Genomic DNA, 16,180 nt, shown 5'->3' with positions numbered 1-16,180 from the left:
GTTCAGATCACCAAGCAATCTGGCACAACATTCGAAACTGCACAATAAGGACCAACATCAACGTTCGCAAAGTCAGATAAACTAAAAAGTCGTATCCTCACTCACACCGGCGCAAGGCCATACCAGTGTAAAGTCTATGACAAAGCGTTCAGGACATCAAGCCATTTAGCACGTCACGCCAAAATTCACGAGAAGGGTGAAACTAGTTAATTCCTGCGTTGTTCATTCAAGTTTGGGTTACAATAAGTTTGAAGTGAATTGTGAATACATTTTAGTGTGAATTCAGCAATAGCTGTTAGCTTAAGTTCAGAATATGCAACGATCAGCCCAATAAAATTAATTTTCCTTAACAACTGTGTTTTGAATAAAATAAAAAATCTTTAAAGCAACGGCCCAAGAAGACTCTTCTGTCGTTCTCATGACATGACTAGCCCACCGGAGGCTGACGAGGCACGTATGCTGCATGACAGGTTCATTCTGTTAAACGTGAGAAATTTAACACTAGGAGGACGAGAGCACCTAGCCGGTAGTTTGGGATTTCCGGTCTCTAAGGAGTCCGGACCTACCCACTAAAACCGCCCCTACCAATGCCTTGAGTTCCGTTCGGATCACCTGCTCGCATGGAAAATGCATGGCCGCAGCAAGGGACCGGAAATAAATCCTAAATTGGGCCGACCAACACCGATAAGCGATGCAGCGAAAGAAAGAAACAAAGATAGTTTAATCATAAGAAGAAATACTGTATGAGGTGAAAAAATTGTCGAATAAAATTAGAAATCATTAGACTACGGAACGCTCTGGTCTTCAGTCTTTTACTCTTGAACCGTTTCATCGCGCTACTGAGATCCCTTCGGATGTTGACTGCATACAATCATTTGCACCACTTCGTCGGAACTCTAATAACCGGAAACCGATCTTCACTCGAGGCCTCCACTGGCAGGTAGTAGTGTACCCATCTACCCTTTCCGTCGTTTCCCAGGCAAAAGAGTCGATTAACAAACGGTTTTAAGGCATTGACAAAAAGATTGAAACTGGCCAGTGAACGCGAGATCACTTCGGACCACGCTCTTTCGCGCGTTAGGTCCGCTCCGTAACACCACTCGTTCTGCTTTAATCACGTTGACGACCGTTCATATGGTATCGAATGTTAGTTATTTGATTTACAGGATAAAATTGGCTTCGAAAGCTAACCGAAAGTTCGAAAAGTTAAGGAGTATTTACGTGGTTCGATTTTAGAATGGCTGCGTAAGTGGCTGCCAAAGTGACGTCCCGTGAACTGTGCCTTATAAACCAAACTGTACACAAACGGCATCGCGCGTTTCGCCGGTCGGTTCCCGGTTGAAAGTGGATTTCGATAAAATGTTCGACAATACGCTGCTCACAGGGGTTTTGGCCACTCTGGTATCGTTCGTGCTGGGTTATACGTTGGCCAAAGCCCCGCGGAGTGGCAGCAAAAAGTCTTCCGACGCCGACACGGACGATGCAACGGAAAACGTAAGTCTTCCCACAGAAGAAGAGGTTGGTTCCTATTAACAGAGTTTCGTTCGATTCTGTAGGTGTTTGCCGATATCGGTGACGAGTTCAAGATGGTGCTGGTCGTGCGAACCGATCTCAAGATGACCAAAGGCAAAATTGGGGCCCAGTGTGGCCACGCCGCCGTCGGTGCGTTCGAAAGTGCCATGAAGAAAACACCGGGCGCCGTGAGGAAATGGCAGCACAGCGGGCAGGCCAAGATTGCACTCAAGGTGGACAACGAAACGGAAATGATGGAGATTTATCGTACGGCGAGGGCCAACAATCTAAACTGCTGCCTGATCCGCGATGCCGGGCGAACACAGATCGAACCGAACAGTAAAACCGTGTTGGCTGTTGGGCCCGCACCGAACGCGGCAGTAGATAGTGTGACGGGGCATCTAAAACTACTGTAAAGTGCTCGAATATACTACCACACGATCACATAAACGTGATCGTGAAACTACGATCGAACAGGACACACACTCTGTTGGTTGGAAAGAAACCATATTTATAATTCACAAAATGGTAACGTTCCTGATAGATTTATTACTTAAGTTACACAAAACTGTGCGCAGTCTTCTGCTGGCGACGGCGGCCTTTTAGAACCACAGCCCATCGCCATCATCGTTGTCGTCATTCTCATTTTCTTCCCGCAAAACATCCATCCGTAGGTTGCTCTTCTCGTCGTCGCTGTCGGAGATGGCCAAATCCGAGTGTAGCGATTGGAGCGTCGGCAGTGGGGTCTGTAACTGCGCCTGTGTTGGCTGCTCCTGTGACTGCCCTTCCGTAGGTGGGTTGTACGGTTCGGGGGCCTGTCCACCGATGTCCACCCCACCGACGGTTATTATGCCCGTGTCCGGTTGGAATTGGAACGACTGTTGCTGATAGTCGCCGCTGACGGTTTGCATCTGCTCGGGTCCGACCAAGAAGGTTCCATCCGCTTGCTGCTGCTGGAACACGTTCGAATCGCTGGAAGCCACGCTACTGCCGGCAGCTGGCTCAGGGCGACGACTTGACATGCCCAAGAAATCGCTCGGATCGTAGTTCGGATCGATCTCCATCGATTCCTCCTGCGTCACGTTGTAGTACTGGGTGCCGCTGAGCTGTACCATCGCTTCGGCCGCCTGCTGACTGTCGTCCTCGCTGTGGGCCGGCATCATGCTCGAGGTTGTGTTCGATTGCTCCAGCGTCACCGAAACGCCTTCGTTGTCGCTCATTCCCACTTCCTCGAATTCCTCGTCGTCGGTTGAATACTGATTATCTGCTCGGGGAGCAAAAGAGGACACAATCAATATACACACACACTATCCGAAAGATTGGGGAAGGATTTCAAAAAAAAGTCACGTATGTTTGCCAGTGTCTGCGCCGTTGTCCATTCGCCTCATTCATTCACATTGTCCCCCCCTCGGAGAGTGGAACTTACCACGCCGACGGTGTTTGAGTGGTGGAAATGGCCGCAGTTCGCTCTGCTCGAACTGTCCAGCGCAATTGGGTGGTTCGTGAAAGCCGTCCGGGAGGTTCTGGTCCACCGCCGGCCCGAATTCCTCATACTCGGTGGCATTCAGATTCATCCAGTTCATTTCGTATGCCGAAGCGGCCGGATTGTTGTGCACCATGTGCACCGGAACCGTGCTACTGCTGCTACGCACAATCGCAGTACTGGCCCGGGGGCTCGTGGGCCGGCCCGGCGTGTCACCAAATGGGCGCATCAGACCGCCACGATACGACGGATTAGGTCGCACAATCGGGAAGGGCAAGGCATACGGTCGGCCAGCAAAATCTATCAACAACGACGACGTTTAATGTGCGCAGGTTAAATTCGGAATTCTTTCTCCACAACAACAGAACCGGTGCCGACAGCGCAGCGTTTATGACGGAACACAAGTGGTGTTAGTCACAAGGCATACAGTGTAACGAATGAGTCAAGGGTCCTTGCAACACATTGGACCACAAGAGTCGGATGAACAGCATTAGTGGACGGGTGGAAACATTGATGTGGCCGCGCAATGATTGAGCTAATGTTACGAAAGGCGCACAGACGCACAGCGAGCAAAATGCAAAGTATGAACGGAACACAAACGGCCACAAGCGGTGGCATTCCCCGGCCGGCAGACTCGACACCGATGAACCGTGTGTTAGAAATGGCGTTACAAGCATAGACAGACACAGACACAGGACAGAGAGACACACATTCATTGGACACGCTTGGTTAGTTTCCTTCCGACGGTGCAAATGTGCGGTGGTTAGTGACGAAAGGTGCAACATAAAGCCACCATTACACGCCGTCGTGCCGCACTTACCCTCGTTGTTGCCACCCTTGCGCGGTCGCATACGCGATCGCTTCAGATCACCATCGTGCCCGCGCTGCTGATCGGTCGACGATGGTGGACGCTCAGGGTTGCTGTCGTCGCCGCCATCGTCCGGCTCGGGCGTAGTATCGCGGGAACCACCGACCCCTCCCTGGCCGTGCTCGTCATCCTCCCAGTCGAGATCGTCGTCCTCGTTCCGGGCCCGCTCCTGCACCAGCGCAATGTTCCGCTCGAGCTGCGCCACGTGATCGTCCATCGTGTCGAGCGCTTGTCGTGTGGCTTCCACCATCTGGCGCGCCTGTTTGGTAAAGTTCGCGTCCGGCCCATTGTACTGCTGGCTGTTGTCCGCGATCAGCTGGATGTCGGCCAGAAAGTCGGCCCGCGAGTGGTACTTGTGCGAGGCGACCTTCTTCGACACCTTCTCCAGGTCCATCGGGCGCCGGATGATGGTGTAGTAGTCCTTCACCAGCCGCTTGTTGACGGGCTTCAGGAACGGCCAGCTTTCCGGCATCGCCTTTAGCGGCCCATTCACGTACTCGCTCAGGATGTACGACAAGGCCACCTGATCGTCGTCGTCCAGCAGCGGGTTGATGCTCTTTTCCAGCCGCGTCAAACGCTCCTCACGCTCCTGCAGACGCTCTTTGCACTTTTGCTGCATCCGCTGGGCGGCCACCGTCAGCGAGCTCTTGGCCCCGTTGTACAGCGCCGAGTTCTCCACGATCTGATTGACGTCGGCCAGGAACTCGTCCCGCGTTTGGTACTTCTTCTGCCGGATGTGTTCCCGGATCGTCTGCAGATCCATTGGGCGCTGCACGATGCGATGATAGTCGACCACCTGCTTGGCGTTCACCGGGAACATGAACGGTTGCACGTCGGGCATATCGCGTAGCTCGTTCAGGATCTGCTCCAACACCGACGAAAACACGACCACCGGATCCGTGCGCTGCCGGTTGGTAGTTTTGTTGTGGCGCTGCAGATAGTCACAGTGCGAATCGCCGCCAACCCGGCGGCGCTTCTTGCTGACCGCATCCTTCGGCACCTTCAGCAGCAGCGTCCGGCGGCGCACATCTTCGTGGCGCTTCAGCAACTTTCCGCTCAGCTTCACCTTCGTACCGTCCACATTCACCAGATCCTCGTCGTCCGCGTTCAGCTCCTTCTCGATCTCCTCTTCCTGCTCCTCGGTCATGGCCACCGTGAGTGAGGGCGTGGCCAGGATGCCCGAGTACTGCGGGCACGCCTTGTTGGTGCGCATGTGACCCACCTGACCGCAGGCGCCACACTTGAGCTTCAGATCCGGCTTGATCTTCGCCTTCCGCCGGGAGGACGACGCCGATGGACTGTGCTCCTTGGCCGACGGATGGAGCGGTGTGCTGGGCTGCTCGTTGCTTCCGCGCCGACTTCTATCGCCGCCACCACCACTACCTCCGCCACCAGCACTGCCACCGAAGCCACTAGCGCCACTGGTACCTCCTCCGTCTCTGCCCCCGCCACCGCGCTCAGCACGATCACCAAACATCGATCGACTGCTGAACGACTTCGGAGTGAACGTTTCCCGATCGCCCAGACTGATCGGCGTTCCAACGGAACTGTGCAGGCCCTGGTTCTGCAGCATGCCAATCTTCTGCTGGTTGCGCTTGATTCGTCGCAGCTGCTCCTGGATACGGCGCTTCTCGCGTTTCATCTCCTCCTTCTGCGCCTCGTCGAGTGTGGCAAACTGGCGTATGAACGCTTCGTCCTTGGTAGTCCGTATCTTCACGTACGCATCGATCACCGGGCTGCGCCGGACCAGCTCGACGCGCGTATACTCGCGCCCCTCGGCGTTCTTGAATGTGCGCGTGATCTTCAATATCTTCGAGTTCGGCGATGTCTGCTCGTCCTTCAGGCCATCGTCATCCTTCTTCTTCTTCTGCCCTCCGGGACCTGTGCCGGCGCCACCGCCGCCCCCACTGCCACCCTGCTCCTCCATGATCTTGCGCAGCAACTCCTGGCGCTCCTGCTCTTCCCGCTCGAGAGACAGTTGCGTCGAAGTCTTCTTGTTGGCCAGCATGTTTTCCAGATTCTTGCCCAACTCTTCCAGGTCCGACTCCTCCGACGCGGTCGATTCGCCCTCGTCCGTCGACAGGACCTCGGCCGAGGCGAGCACCCGGTTCTGGAGATCGAAGATCCGCTGGCACTCCTCCTTGTAGCGCTCCTGGTGCTCGGCGATCGAGAACCGATTGCCGCGCGAGAACTTGTCCATGCCCTCCTCGCCCGCCTTCGCTTTCTCCGTCGAGAGTGTGCGCACGACGTCGATCACCTCCCAGCGCGACAGTTTTTTGATCTCCTCCTCCGGCACCTGGAACTTGCGGAGCAGTGCCTTCGCGTTGTTCAACGACAGCCGCCGCAGATCGGCATCAGTACCGGTGACGGTTCGTTTCGGTTGGCTTTCGGTTTCCTCTTTGTTTTGTTGCTGCGAATGTGGGTAAAAAAGGAAAAGGTCATATAAGGTCTAACAGTGCACGGGTTCCTCCCACCGTTCCGTACCGTCGGTTTGTTGGGCATGCGGACGTACGAGAAACCTTCCCCACACCCGGTGGGATCGGCCGGTCCGTTCAGCTGCAGAATACACTTTCCACGCATGGCCTGAATGTAGGCGCGCGTCGTATTCCAAGGAGCCACCTTCACCTCGTCATCCATCTTGAGCTGCATCTCTTCATCGTCGTCTTCCTGCTGGGCGAAGATAAACTTCTCCCCATATCCGGCATCCTTCAGCCGTTGCTCGGCCGCAATCATACTGAAGTACGCACAGCACTGCTCCGGCGACACCATCGCTCGGATTTCCTCCTCCGACGGGAGCCGGAACTCGGGCTTGATGACCCAAAAGTTCGAATCCATACCGGTGCGCTTGAAATCGGCACACAGCTTGAGCCGCTTCCGGATGCTGCTCTCCGAGTGCGCCGGAAACGCCTTCTTAATGTCGTCCATCCGGATCTTGCGCGGGTTGTCGCGGCTCTTCCAAAACAGCCGATAGATAAACACCTGCAGAAAGTCCCGCACAAAGTTGTTGGCCCGCTTCGAGTTTGGGCCCGGCACCTCGTACAGTGGACACTCTTGACCGGCCGTGAACAGGGCGTCCATTTCGCGCACAAAGTAACTGTTGCGCGTCCGGATCACCAGAAAGTCGGTGTCACCGATCGGCTGCGGATAGATCGGCGCCCGGTACATGTTGTTCTCGATCGCCTGTATGCACTGGCCGTGGTGCAGGATGCCGAGGAAGGGCGACGTGTGTGCGTAGTGTGTTTCACCGAACCGGAACTCGGGCGGACCTGGATCTTTGCCAATTTTGCGCTTGTAGAAGTTTCTAATCTTCGATGCCATCCCGACCTGGTTCATGAGCGGCGGATGCTCCTCGCAGAACTCGATCAGTATCAGCTCGCCGTCCCGCCCGGTCAGATCGTCCGGAGTGCGCATGAAGAACACGTCCCCGCCACCGGACGCGATCCGCTCCAGTTCGCGCTGTTTGGCCTTCTTCTTGATGTGCTTCTGTAGCGGGTGCACCGATTGCGGTGTGGCCGAGGCGAGCGCACCGTGCGAGTACTTCTTCATCGGCGGCCGGTGGAAGGCGCGCAATTTCATCGGCCCCATGTGCGTCGGTACGAAGGGGGATCGCAACTCGACGACCGGGGTCGAGTGCTGCAACAGATTGCCGCCGCCGACCTTTATCTTAAGCGTGGCCTCGGTCGACTTGGTCATGTAGTACACATCGTTCGAAATGTTGTATGGATCGCGATCGGGACTTTTCGGTGGCGGTGGTGGCGTGTCCTCCGCCAGCACGTTAATCACACCCGCCTTGCCGAGCAAGATTTTGGACTTCTTCACGTGCGGATGCGGGATCTTCACCTTCGGCTGGGGACCGGTGTTACGCACGATCTTCGACGGATCGATATCGTCCGGGATGCCGAGGATGATGTTCTCATCGTTCGGATCGAGCGTAAGCACCTTCGGTTTCGGGATCTTTCCGACCGCCTCGGCGTCCCAGATTACCTCGTCCTCCCACTTACCGTACACGAGTTCCTCGTTCTCTACCGGGAAGATGCTGTACCACGTGTCGTCGTTCTCTTCCTGTGCCTTTTGGGCCGCATTGATGATCATTTGCGTTTTGCTGAGCTTTCCTGACTTCCCAGAGCCCGTGACGGCCGGTGTGGCGGGGATGCTTTTCCCCGGTTGACTGAAGGCACCGGCCGTCCGCGATCCGCTCGACGGAAGCCACCCGGCCGCGTTCACCTTGGAGTTCAGTTTCTGCAGCACCTTGTGCTTGATGTCGTTCCCGTCCCACACGACGTCGTCTTCCCAGTGGAGCTGCGATACCATCAGGAACGCATCGTCCGGGATGGCCGTGTTGGTTGGAGCCGTTACTGATGGCAGGGCCTCGAGTTTGCCCGCATCACCCACCTTGAAGCCGTAGTTAAAGTCTTCGCCTGTTTCCGGCACATCCAACATATCGTACCACACTTGGGCCGGCCCAAAGCGCCAATCGGCCACTTTCGGCTTCGAATCGCCTCTACTGTCGGACTCTTTGTCCTTCACCTCCTTCTCCTCGTCGGCCGCGTAGCTCGTGAAGCGCAGCTCCTCATCCGAGGCCCACTCATCACGCGGTGGCGTCGGCGGGTACAACGGTTGGAATCGCTGGCGGCGCCTCGGTTCGTCCGAATCCGAAGTCGAATCGGACCCATCGCGGGGTTTGCGCGACTGCTGGTGGTTCTTCTTGTTACGCCTTCGGCGCACACTGCGCCAGATTTGCGGCAAGCTCGAGATCTTGCCCGGTCCAAACAGTCTCGAGAAGCGCAACACTTTGTCGGGCCGGAAGTCGGGGAAAAACTCGCGGACGTCCACATTTTGATACTTCGATGGCAGCATCGCGGCCAGTGGAGTTTCCAGTTTTTTCGGCTTGTCCTTCGACGACTCATCGTTAGTGGACAACGGAGTGGTGGCTCCGTCACCGCTAACCGGCGCGGTCGGTGGTGGCATAAGCTCCTTATCGTTCACTTCGCCGTCCGTGTCCGTTGCCCCGGCACCGTCTTCGCCCGTCTTCTTCGTGTCCCCGGCCGCATTGCTAGCCTTCACGTCGACCCGATTGCTCGGAATGGCCGCTTCGATATCGTCGGCCAGATCCGCTTTCACTCCATCTTTTGCGCCGTCGCCATCGCCATCGGCACCTTCCTCGTCGGATGCTTTCGATTTCTTGGCCTCGGCTTCTTCGGCCAGCTCCTGAATGTCAGAGTAATCGACTGCCGAGTCTGCTTTGATTTTGTAGCTCGCACCATCGCTGTCGTCGTCGTACCGTCGCCGCCTTAGATCGTCATCGCTCGAGGAGGAATCATCGCTGTCACTGTCGGAAGGCGGTTTGTCCGCCGCGTCGCCATCGTCGTGCAGCATCGCCGACAAAAACGACGACAGACCCATGCGGGACAGTGACGACAGCTGTTGCTTCGCCTCCTCGTCCAGAAAGTCTCCATCGAGGTGACCGTGCTCGTCGACGTTACCGAACAGAAAGCCGGCCAAATTGAGCCCACCCTCGTTCTTCTCGCTATCATTGTCACTGTCGTTGCTCATGATGCCCGGACCGAGTGAAGGGGAAGCCAATCAATCTATTCCAACACACTTTACTGGAACATTTCTTTATCGATGTTCAATCGAACCGGCTTTCGATGGTGCGGTACGTAAACAATGACATAAATTGGACGAACGCAAATTTGACGTTTACTCCTTTTTTTGTTATTTGCTTCCGCTGGTACGCGAAAGTGGAAATCGCTATCAGCACAAAACGAACATCGACTGCGAGAATTCTTTACTTGTACTCGATGCCCCAACTTGTCCGACAAAAATTCCAACCAACCAATGCAATGGTTGGTTTTATTTTTCATGAATAATTATCTACAAATGCAAGCACTTAGCTAATAACACACTTTATTGCCTAAACGAATGCATCACTCAAAAATGACGGCTTGAGAATCGGCTACATTAGGAGCTCAGTTCACACACATCAAGGGATCCTTCGATTGCCAGTAGTTTTAAAACCACCGGTGAACATCAAATTTTGCAGAAATCGAGGCGATAGAGCCGTGTTCGTTCGCTTAACTTTCGACCATTGTTTTCAAAGTACAAGTATTGACCAGCAACTGTTGGTTTTTAGAATAAAATTTGTACCAAATATCGGAGTTTCGAACAACGCGAGGCTCATTTCACTCATGCCGCTCACCGCAGTCCTGGCAGCACTGGCGAAAAAACCGGTAGGGAACTAAGCGAAGTGACTGTCAAATTCAAACCGAGCTCACCATTTGTTTACACACTGAACAAAACGACGCCGAAAAGCACCGTTTGCAGAAATTTGCCCATTATTGCCGCGCGATGGCCATATTACCGAATAATACCATTGCTGATTTCGTCCGGAACATTGACAAATTACGCACAGTGAGTGCAGTAAGCGAAGCGCAGGATGAAGTGGTCCTAAAACGAAGGGAAACTCTTATGAATCAGCTAGGTATGTGTGGTGATGATTTGTTTTTCGAAGACGCATTTGCTAATCAGCTGTTGGAATTTTCGTTCCCCCCTTTCGTAGAATCTTGTCTCGCACGGTATTCTACAGAGCAGGTAACGGCAAAGATGCTACGGGAAGATAATCAAGAATTGGAATACCAGATATGGAGCGCCTCGGAGGAACTGGAAGCACTCGAGACAAAGTGCAGCAGATTGGCGATGGAGCGGCTACGGTTGAGCAACGATGATTCAGATAAAGTAGTAGATACTAAAGCATCTACGGCGGTTGTGTGTGCCGAAAATAGTTCGGCGGATACCGACAGGCAAGTGTTTGATAAGGGGGGGATCTCGATGTCGATTGCGTTAACACGGAATCCTTCGTTACAGATTCAAAAAAATTGTGCGCCGCTACTGTAACCTGTATTTACAGTTCGATGGTCTATCGAACGTGATTCGGGTACTTTCCGTACAAAACAACAACTTTTTTGAGGTGGCCCTAAATTCCCACCCCAACGACGACTCCCTGCAGGAGCAAATTTGGTCACGCCTCGGAACCACGAGTCATCATCTCAAGTCCTGGGAAAGTTTATTGTAACCATCGTCTTCATTATGGACGTAGAAGTAGACAAAAAATGAAATATTTTAATAAAGACAAACTTTTTATCAAGTTAAAGTGCAACACTAACACCCCAACTGCTGCGTCTGTGCTTGAATAAATTTCCCGATTTGATCTCAATTATAGCCAACCCCAAGCACACCGCAAGAGGTAGAAAGGTTAATAGACCCATTCACCAGCCAGAACGAGAATGGTTTGGGTCTGGAAACCAGCAGAGTACGATCTATTAACAGAGCACCGCACCAGCCAGCATCGTCAATTAATGATTTCATCGAACGGAGAGTGAAGTGAGCATTTGAAACTAAAAATATGTTCGGTGAGCTAATGCCGTTTGACCTCTGAACTGGTAGGCGCAGCGGCAGGGTTTAGATGCGCGAGATAACTCACGGGAAGGCGCCGTGCATTCGTAGTTATCCTCTAAAGTGTCAACGGACCGAAATACAAGCGAAAGAAGAATTAAAACATTCGTGAGACAGACCGCGATAAGATAACGCAAGCGGGAGCCGTTGTATAATTCCCAAAACCGCCAGAACATGTTTGTATTTTCTTATCGAATTCCAGAATTCCGGCTAAGCCCTCCGAAGGGTTGAGGGCCAACCGACCGGGGGTATCGTCGAGACCGGTTTTTGGGGATGGCGCGCGGTTGGGCGGTATTGGTGTTGGCGCGGCCCCTAGCCGGGCGGGCACCGTACTACGCACGCACCACAGCGGCGTAAGCCAGTGTGAATTTGATCGTCGAACTGTGCGCACGTTCCGCGGGACCGTCTTCGTCTTCAGCCTTTCACTGTCGTGTGTGCCGTCGTTCGTGGGAACACAGTAACCGAATTGCAGGTAATTTTGCAACCCGCTGCTCCAAGAACAATAGATAAGACACGTTTGCCGTTTGTCGTTTGTCGTCTGGCGTCAGGGCACGCCGCGTGTGAAACTCACACTCGCGCACCGCGCACTATCGGTTTCAACGCAAGCGCGGGCGCACTCTCTGGCGCCGTGAATGGAACGCGAACTCGATGCTCGATCGATCCGTGTGCGGGCGCGCGAGTGAGCAGGCTTGCTGTGAATAATGCTTTTCGGCGCAAAGATAAGACGGAAGCGCGCATCGCCTCCACACGCGCCACTCATCAACCGGCTGTGGGCCAGTTAACCAGAGCCGGCCAGATATCATCCCGTTCTGTTTCTCTATCGAGACAGTGATGGATTAAAGGAATGCATTGACCGGAACAGAAAGAGGGAGAGAGCGAGCGATAAAACGATCTCAAAAAGTCCAATTTCCTAACCACAGCTTATCAGTGGTGCGCTTAAGCGGAAACCGTGAAATAGGCGCACGCGGGGAATACAATCGCAAATTCCACGTAAATCGTAAACATACAAACGCGCGAATCAATTCGTGGAACAGTTCCTTTCGCGCGGCCCGTTTGTTGACTAACCCCTTTTTTAGTGGAATCGATTTCGATCACACCGGAAGAGTTGCAAGCGCCCCGAATCGAACCGAATATGCTGCGACCCCATTTTGTTTTCGAACCGGTTGTGAGGAGGGCGTGAGATTAGAGAGAAAAACACGACGAAAACGGGCGAGACGAGCGATTTAGAAGCGGCTGATGTGATGTCATGATGATCGTCTGCGGCCGGGGTGGCCGCGTGCGCGTGCTTCACGGGTGACATCATGCTGAAAAAAATAAGTTTATGATGTTTGAACCCACAGCAGCGTGGCGCGTTGTTTTGCTAACGGCCCCATAGCGGCCTGTTAGCCTTGGGCTGGGTCGGGTTGTAGCGGATGATCCGTGGGGCGAAGATAAGAGGCAGACTCCTTGCGCTGCGCTTCGGTGACTGGTTTCACCCACCGACAAGAATATATTGGCGACCCTCTCGGATGCACTCGCATAACGGGGCCCTCTAGCGTGGCCAACTTCCCGTGTAGGCGCGGCAGCTCGTCGCGGTACCGACGATCGCGCACATAATAGGCGCAACCGGTGGAAGTGCTCGTTGAACACGATGGTGACACACCGCGCATATGGTAACGCTCACCCGACGCCCGAACGAGCGTGGGTTCGAGGGCAGGCCCACTCGCAGGGCAGGATTCGGGGGGGTATTGCCCATTAGCATATTAGTTGGAGGTCACGTAACTGGCCACGTGGCATACCGTTGAGCCAGAGCGAGCATAAACGATCGGTGTCCAGTATTTTTTTTTTTTTTGAATGCAATGGAATGCACCGACTGCGATTGCCGTTGTTATGTACGAGCTGTGTCAACTACGCGCCCGGTGGCGATCGCGCCCCCGCCGCTGCATACGCCGATGATCGCATGTGTTTGTGTGCGGCCCAAGTGAAGAGTGCAACGTGGTTCGTGTGCAGGTGATTTAATAGCCCGCCCGCCGAGCTCGACGAATGAATGGACCGAGTGTCTTTTCGTCCCACTTGGGTCGTAGGGTCGGGGGTTTTAAATTTAACGCCACGTCGCCACCAACGCCTGCGTCTTTGCGCCGCTACAAGCATCTGTAATACGATGAGCATCGCGAGCATAGAATCTCGGCGGGAAGCACGGCCTGAGCGTGAGCGAGAGGGACACACAACGATCGTGTTCAAAACAAATTAAGGCGCTACGCAGTATAGCCGTGGATTCAGGTTTGGCGCGCCGAGGAATGATCGCCATCCATTGGGTTCCGCGTTGGTGTGCGAAAGAGAAGGGCAGATGATCTTCAGACACACACACTCCCACCGGGATGGGTTTGGGTTTGTTTTGATTCATGTAACCCCTCTGCGAGTCATTTAAATAACAAAAGAAAACAGCGGACTAACCCTTCGATGCAGACGATCGACGAGCATAAGGCAATTTCGTGTACGTTTTTTTTCCTCTTTTGCCCTCCTGCAGTTGAAATTCAAAGGGCTTAACCAACATTCGGTGTGTTCTTGGAAACTTCTTCTTTTTTGCTTCTGGGAAAACGCCACAAACGATCTCGTTCGGTTCGGTTGGGAGAAAGCATTAACGTAGCAGACCAACGCCAGGGGCCCCCCCCTGCGGCGAGCCGCGTTGCTTCAATTTCCGTGGCTAGCGTTGGGGCTGGGGCGTTGCCTATGAAATTATGTGTGGAAATGAAATGCGTAGCATAGCTTTTGTTTTCCATCCGGCTACCAACTGCTGGCTGGCTGGCTGACCGGAACGCGGCTCCGAATCGGCACCGGACGAAAATAGTTTCAAAATATTCTTGAGATGCTCGAATTCTCGCCGTAGGCCACGCGGCCCAAGGCCCAAGGCCCAAGTGTGTGTTTCGAATTTTACGATCCCGCCGTATCCGTGGTTGGGTGCGTTTTATTTATACCCCCGCCGCGCACCGCCTCTTTGCTATTGCTTTCCCGTATTGTTTCTTGTGATCGTGGAGGGCAAAAGCGCGCGCCCCGGTTGCGTTTGTTTACGTTTCGTGTGGCCGCCGCGGTTTGGCGCGTTTGCGTTTTTGCTGTTGCTGGCACGCAACGAATGTGTGCGAAGCGATCGATCGGCTCGTGGCGATCGTGAGGCAATCTGTAAGGGACCACCTCTTTCCTGTGATTCTCAACTCCACATTAAATATGCATGTTTTCTTTTCAGAATGGCTAACCTGCTGTGGTCAATCATCTGGCTGATCGTGCTGATCTTGGTGGGCTTCTGGGTGGCGTTCTTCTGCGCCGGCTGGTACGTCCTCATCTACCCGCTGACCGTGTGCATTCCGGACGTATCGGTAGGTTACTCGCAACGGGTTGGGCCTGAAAGTTGGGGGGTTAATCGCTTCATTTTACATCTCTCTTCGTCAGGTCGTGTCCGACTTCCTGCTGCTGGGCGCTCAGTTTGCGCACTTCTGTGCCAAGTCCATGATGGAGGGCAAATCTCTATTTTGAGCGTGCGAGAATCCGATGCTGTATGTTCTACGTGTGTGTTTGTGTGTCTGTATGTGCGAGAAAGAGTGCGTGTGTATGTGTGTGTGGCGTACACCGGCTACATCGGCTAAGGGCGCCAAACCAGAAAGCTGGTGGCAGCGTGGAAGCCATCGCTCGTTCGTTTCATTTCTTCGATAGCAGCATTACTTAACCCCTTAATGTTCGTAAGTTTAACGGTTATAACAGCGGACTTCGCCACAGGAAAACAATAAATTATCATGTGTTCATGTTTATAGTACATCCTGCGACCAGCGGGCACCGGTGTCAATAATGCACAGCGTATTAATGGTGCCATTTTGTTTGCCGACAGTCCATTCGTTATCTGATGGCGTTATCTACCGTATCAAAAATTCCCGCCCGTTTGCAGTCCATAAAAAAAACGCGAATACTAATTCAAACTCAAATATTGAACGCGTGAAACGGAAGCACACTAGGAAAATTATCGAACAACAATAAACATCGATCGTAATCAATTGATAATCGCATAGCGCTAATGCATTCGATTACCGCGCTCAAATAGGCCCCGGGCCCGGGCACGTGCCGACCATTTCGGGGTTTTAGGCTGCGCTCACCGGACCGAACCGTGTGGTTTGCCGTAGTGTGTTAACAGTACGAACCAGAGTTGCGACGAGAACATAATCAGGTCACCCGTTGGTGACTTTCAGCGCTCAGGTTAATGGTTCGGGTTCCATGGTGACGTGAGCCAGTTTCCCCGGAAGTTAGGTTACGTCTGCAGTAGCACGTGCCCGTCGGTTTGGGACTGCAACTGAAATTATTAAATCACTGCCACCGACCGAGCGTAGTCCGGCTCGGCAGCTCTCGGTGCCGATCGGTAAGTTTATCGTTTTCGGAAGTGACCTCAAAAAGCCAACAGACCGTAGTTGCATCGTTGCATAACAACTAAATCGAAACAATCGTCAATGGGGCAAGTTTTGATAACGAAACTTTTCATTTATCACTCCCGCCAGTGCCGACCGGGGACCGGGGAGTTTGTTGCACATATCCTTGCCGGGCCTGGTGGTGTAATGGTTGGCAGGGAAGTGGCCATTATTCGACGGAGAAATAATTAAAATTCATCATCGGTAGCGCACCGAGGTCAGCTATTGGCCCATCGGGCCTGGGCCGCCGGCTCCAGGTCGGTGCCTCGATAATGATAATGCTCCGGGACGGGTCGGTTTCTCCTGGATGAAGTTGAGGCAGCCATCAAAAGCCCTCACCGAGAATTCGAGACAAGTTTTTATGAATACATTAAACCTGCACCGATGTGCGGTTCTGGCAGGCCGCTCCCCAGTGGCGTGTGGCTGCCACACGGTAGTAAA

At 53.6% G+C, this 16,180-nt stretch overlaps 3 protein-coding genes across 6 annotated transcripts; 2 read left to right on the top strand and 1 right to left on the bottom strand.

The window, feature by feature from the left end:
• The first annotated feature begins 1,329 nt into the window (after positions 1-1,329).
• Positions 1,330-1,972, top strand: LOC131210485 (probable peptidyl-tRNA hydrolase 2). The gene is made up of 2 exons (XM_058203743.1): positions 1,330-1,494; positions 1,557-1,972. The coding sequence occupies exons 1-2, from the start codon at positions 1,360-1,362 to the stop codon at positions 1,926-1,928; spliced, it is 507 nt and encodes a 168-aa protein (XP_058059726.1). The 5' UTR covers positions 1,330-1,359; the 3' UTR covers positions 1,929-1,972.
• Positions 1,973-2,114: 142 nt separating this feature from the next.
• LOC131208733 (transcription initiation factor TFIID subunit 1) lies at positions 2,115-9,416 on the bottom strand. 2 transcript variants are annotated; one of them, XM_058201569.1, is made up of 4 exons: positions 6,348-9,416; positions 3,816-6,273; positions 2,939-3,295; positions 2,115-2,776 (listed from the first exon to the last, which is right to left on the bottom strand). In XM_058201569.1, the coding sequence occupies exons 1-4, from the start codon at positions 9,414-9,416 to the stop codon at positions 2,115-2,117; spliced, it is 6,546 nt and encodes a 2,181-aa protein (XP_058057552.1). The 2 variants fall into 2 exon arrangements, with proteins under 2 accessions (XP_058057552.1, XP_058057553.1); XM_058201570.1 differs by lacking the exon at positions 2,939-3,295.
• Positions 9,417-11,682: 2,266 nt separating this feature from the next.
• Positions 11,683-15,320, top strand: LOC131210497 (uncharacterized). 3 transcript variants are annotated; one of them, XR_009156863.1, is made up of 4 exons: positions 11,683-11,787; positions 14,536-14,665; positions 14,739-15,021; positions 15,098-15,320. XR_009156863.1 is itself a non-coding variant. In XM_058203754.1 (3 exons), the coding sequence occupies exons 2-3, from the start codon at positions 14,537-14,539 to the stop codon at positions 14,820-14,822; spliced, it is 213 nt and encodes a 70-aa protein (XP_058059737.1). In that variant the 5' UTR covers positions 11,683-11,787; position 14,536; the 3' UTR covers positions 14,823-15,320. The 3 variants fall into 3 exon arrangements, 1 of the variants encoding a protein (XP_058059737.1); XR_009156862.1 differs by having other exon boundaries at positions 14,739-15,025; XM_058203754.1 differs by having other exon boundaries at positions 14,739-15,320.
• The last annotated feature ends 860 nt before the right edge of the window (positions 15,321-16,180 follow it).

Source organism: Anopheles bellator, chromosome 2, assembly GCF_943735745.2.
Source record: "Anopheles bellator chromosome 2, idAnoBellAS_SP24_06.2, whole genome shotgun sequence".
In the NCBI taxonomy this organism is placed as follows: domain Eukaryota; kingdom Metazoa; phylum Arthropoda; class Insecta; order Diptera; family Culicidae; genus Anopheles; species Anopheles bellator.
The sequence above is the reverse complement of the archived record's forward strand: the minus strand, read 5'-3'. Positions and strand labels throughout refer to the sequence as shown.

Coding starts and splice junctions, on each gene's coding strand:
- LOC131210485 (XM_058203743.1), top strand. CDS start 1,360: ATGTTCGACAATACGCTGCTCACAGGGGTTTTGGCCACTCTGGTATCG. Junction 1,495..1,556: donor CGGACGATGCAACGGAAAAC/GTAAGTCTTCCC, acceptor TCGATTCTGTAG/GTGTTTGCCGATATCGGTGA.
- LOC131208733 (XM_058201569.1), bottom strand. CDS start 9,416: ATGAGCAACGACAGTGACAATGATAGCGAGAAGAACGAGGGTGGGCTC. Junction 6,274..6,347: donor GCATGCCCAACAAACCGACG/GTACGGAACGGT, acceptor CCACATTCGCAG/CAACAAAACAAAGAGGAAAC. Junction 2,777..2,938: donor ACTCAAACACCGTCGGCGTG/GTAAGTTCCACT, acceptor CTCCCCGAGCAG/ATAATCAGTATTCAACCGAC.
- LOC131210497 (XM_058203754.1), top strand. CDS start 14,537: ATGGCTAACCTGCTGTGGTCAATCATCTGGCTGATCGTGCTGATCTTG. Junction 14,666..14,738: donor TGTGCATTCCGGACGTATCG/GTAGGTTACTCG, acceptor TCTCTTCGTCAG/GTCGTGTCCGACTTCCTGCT.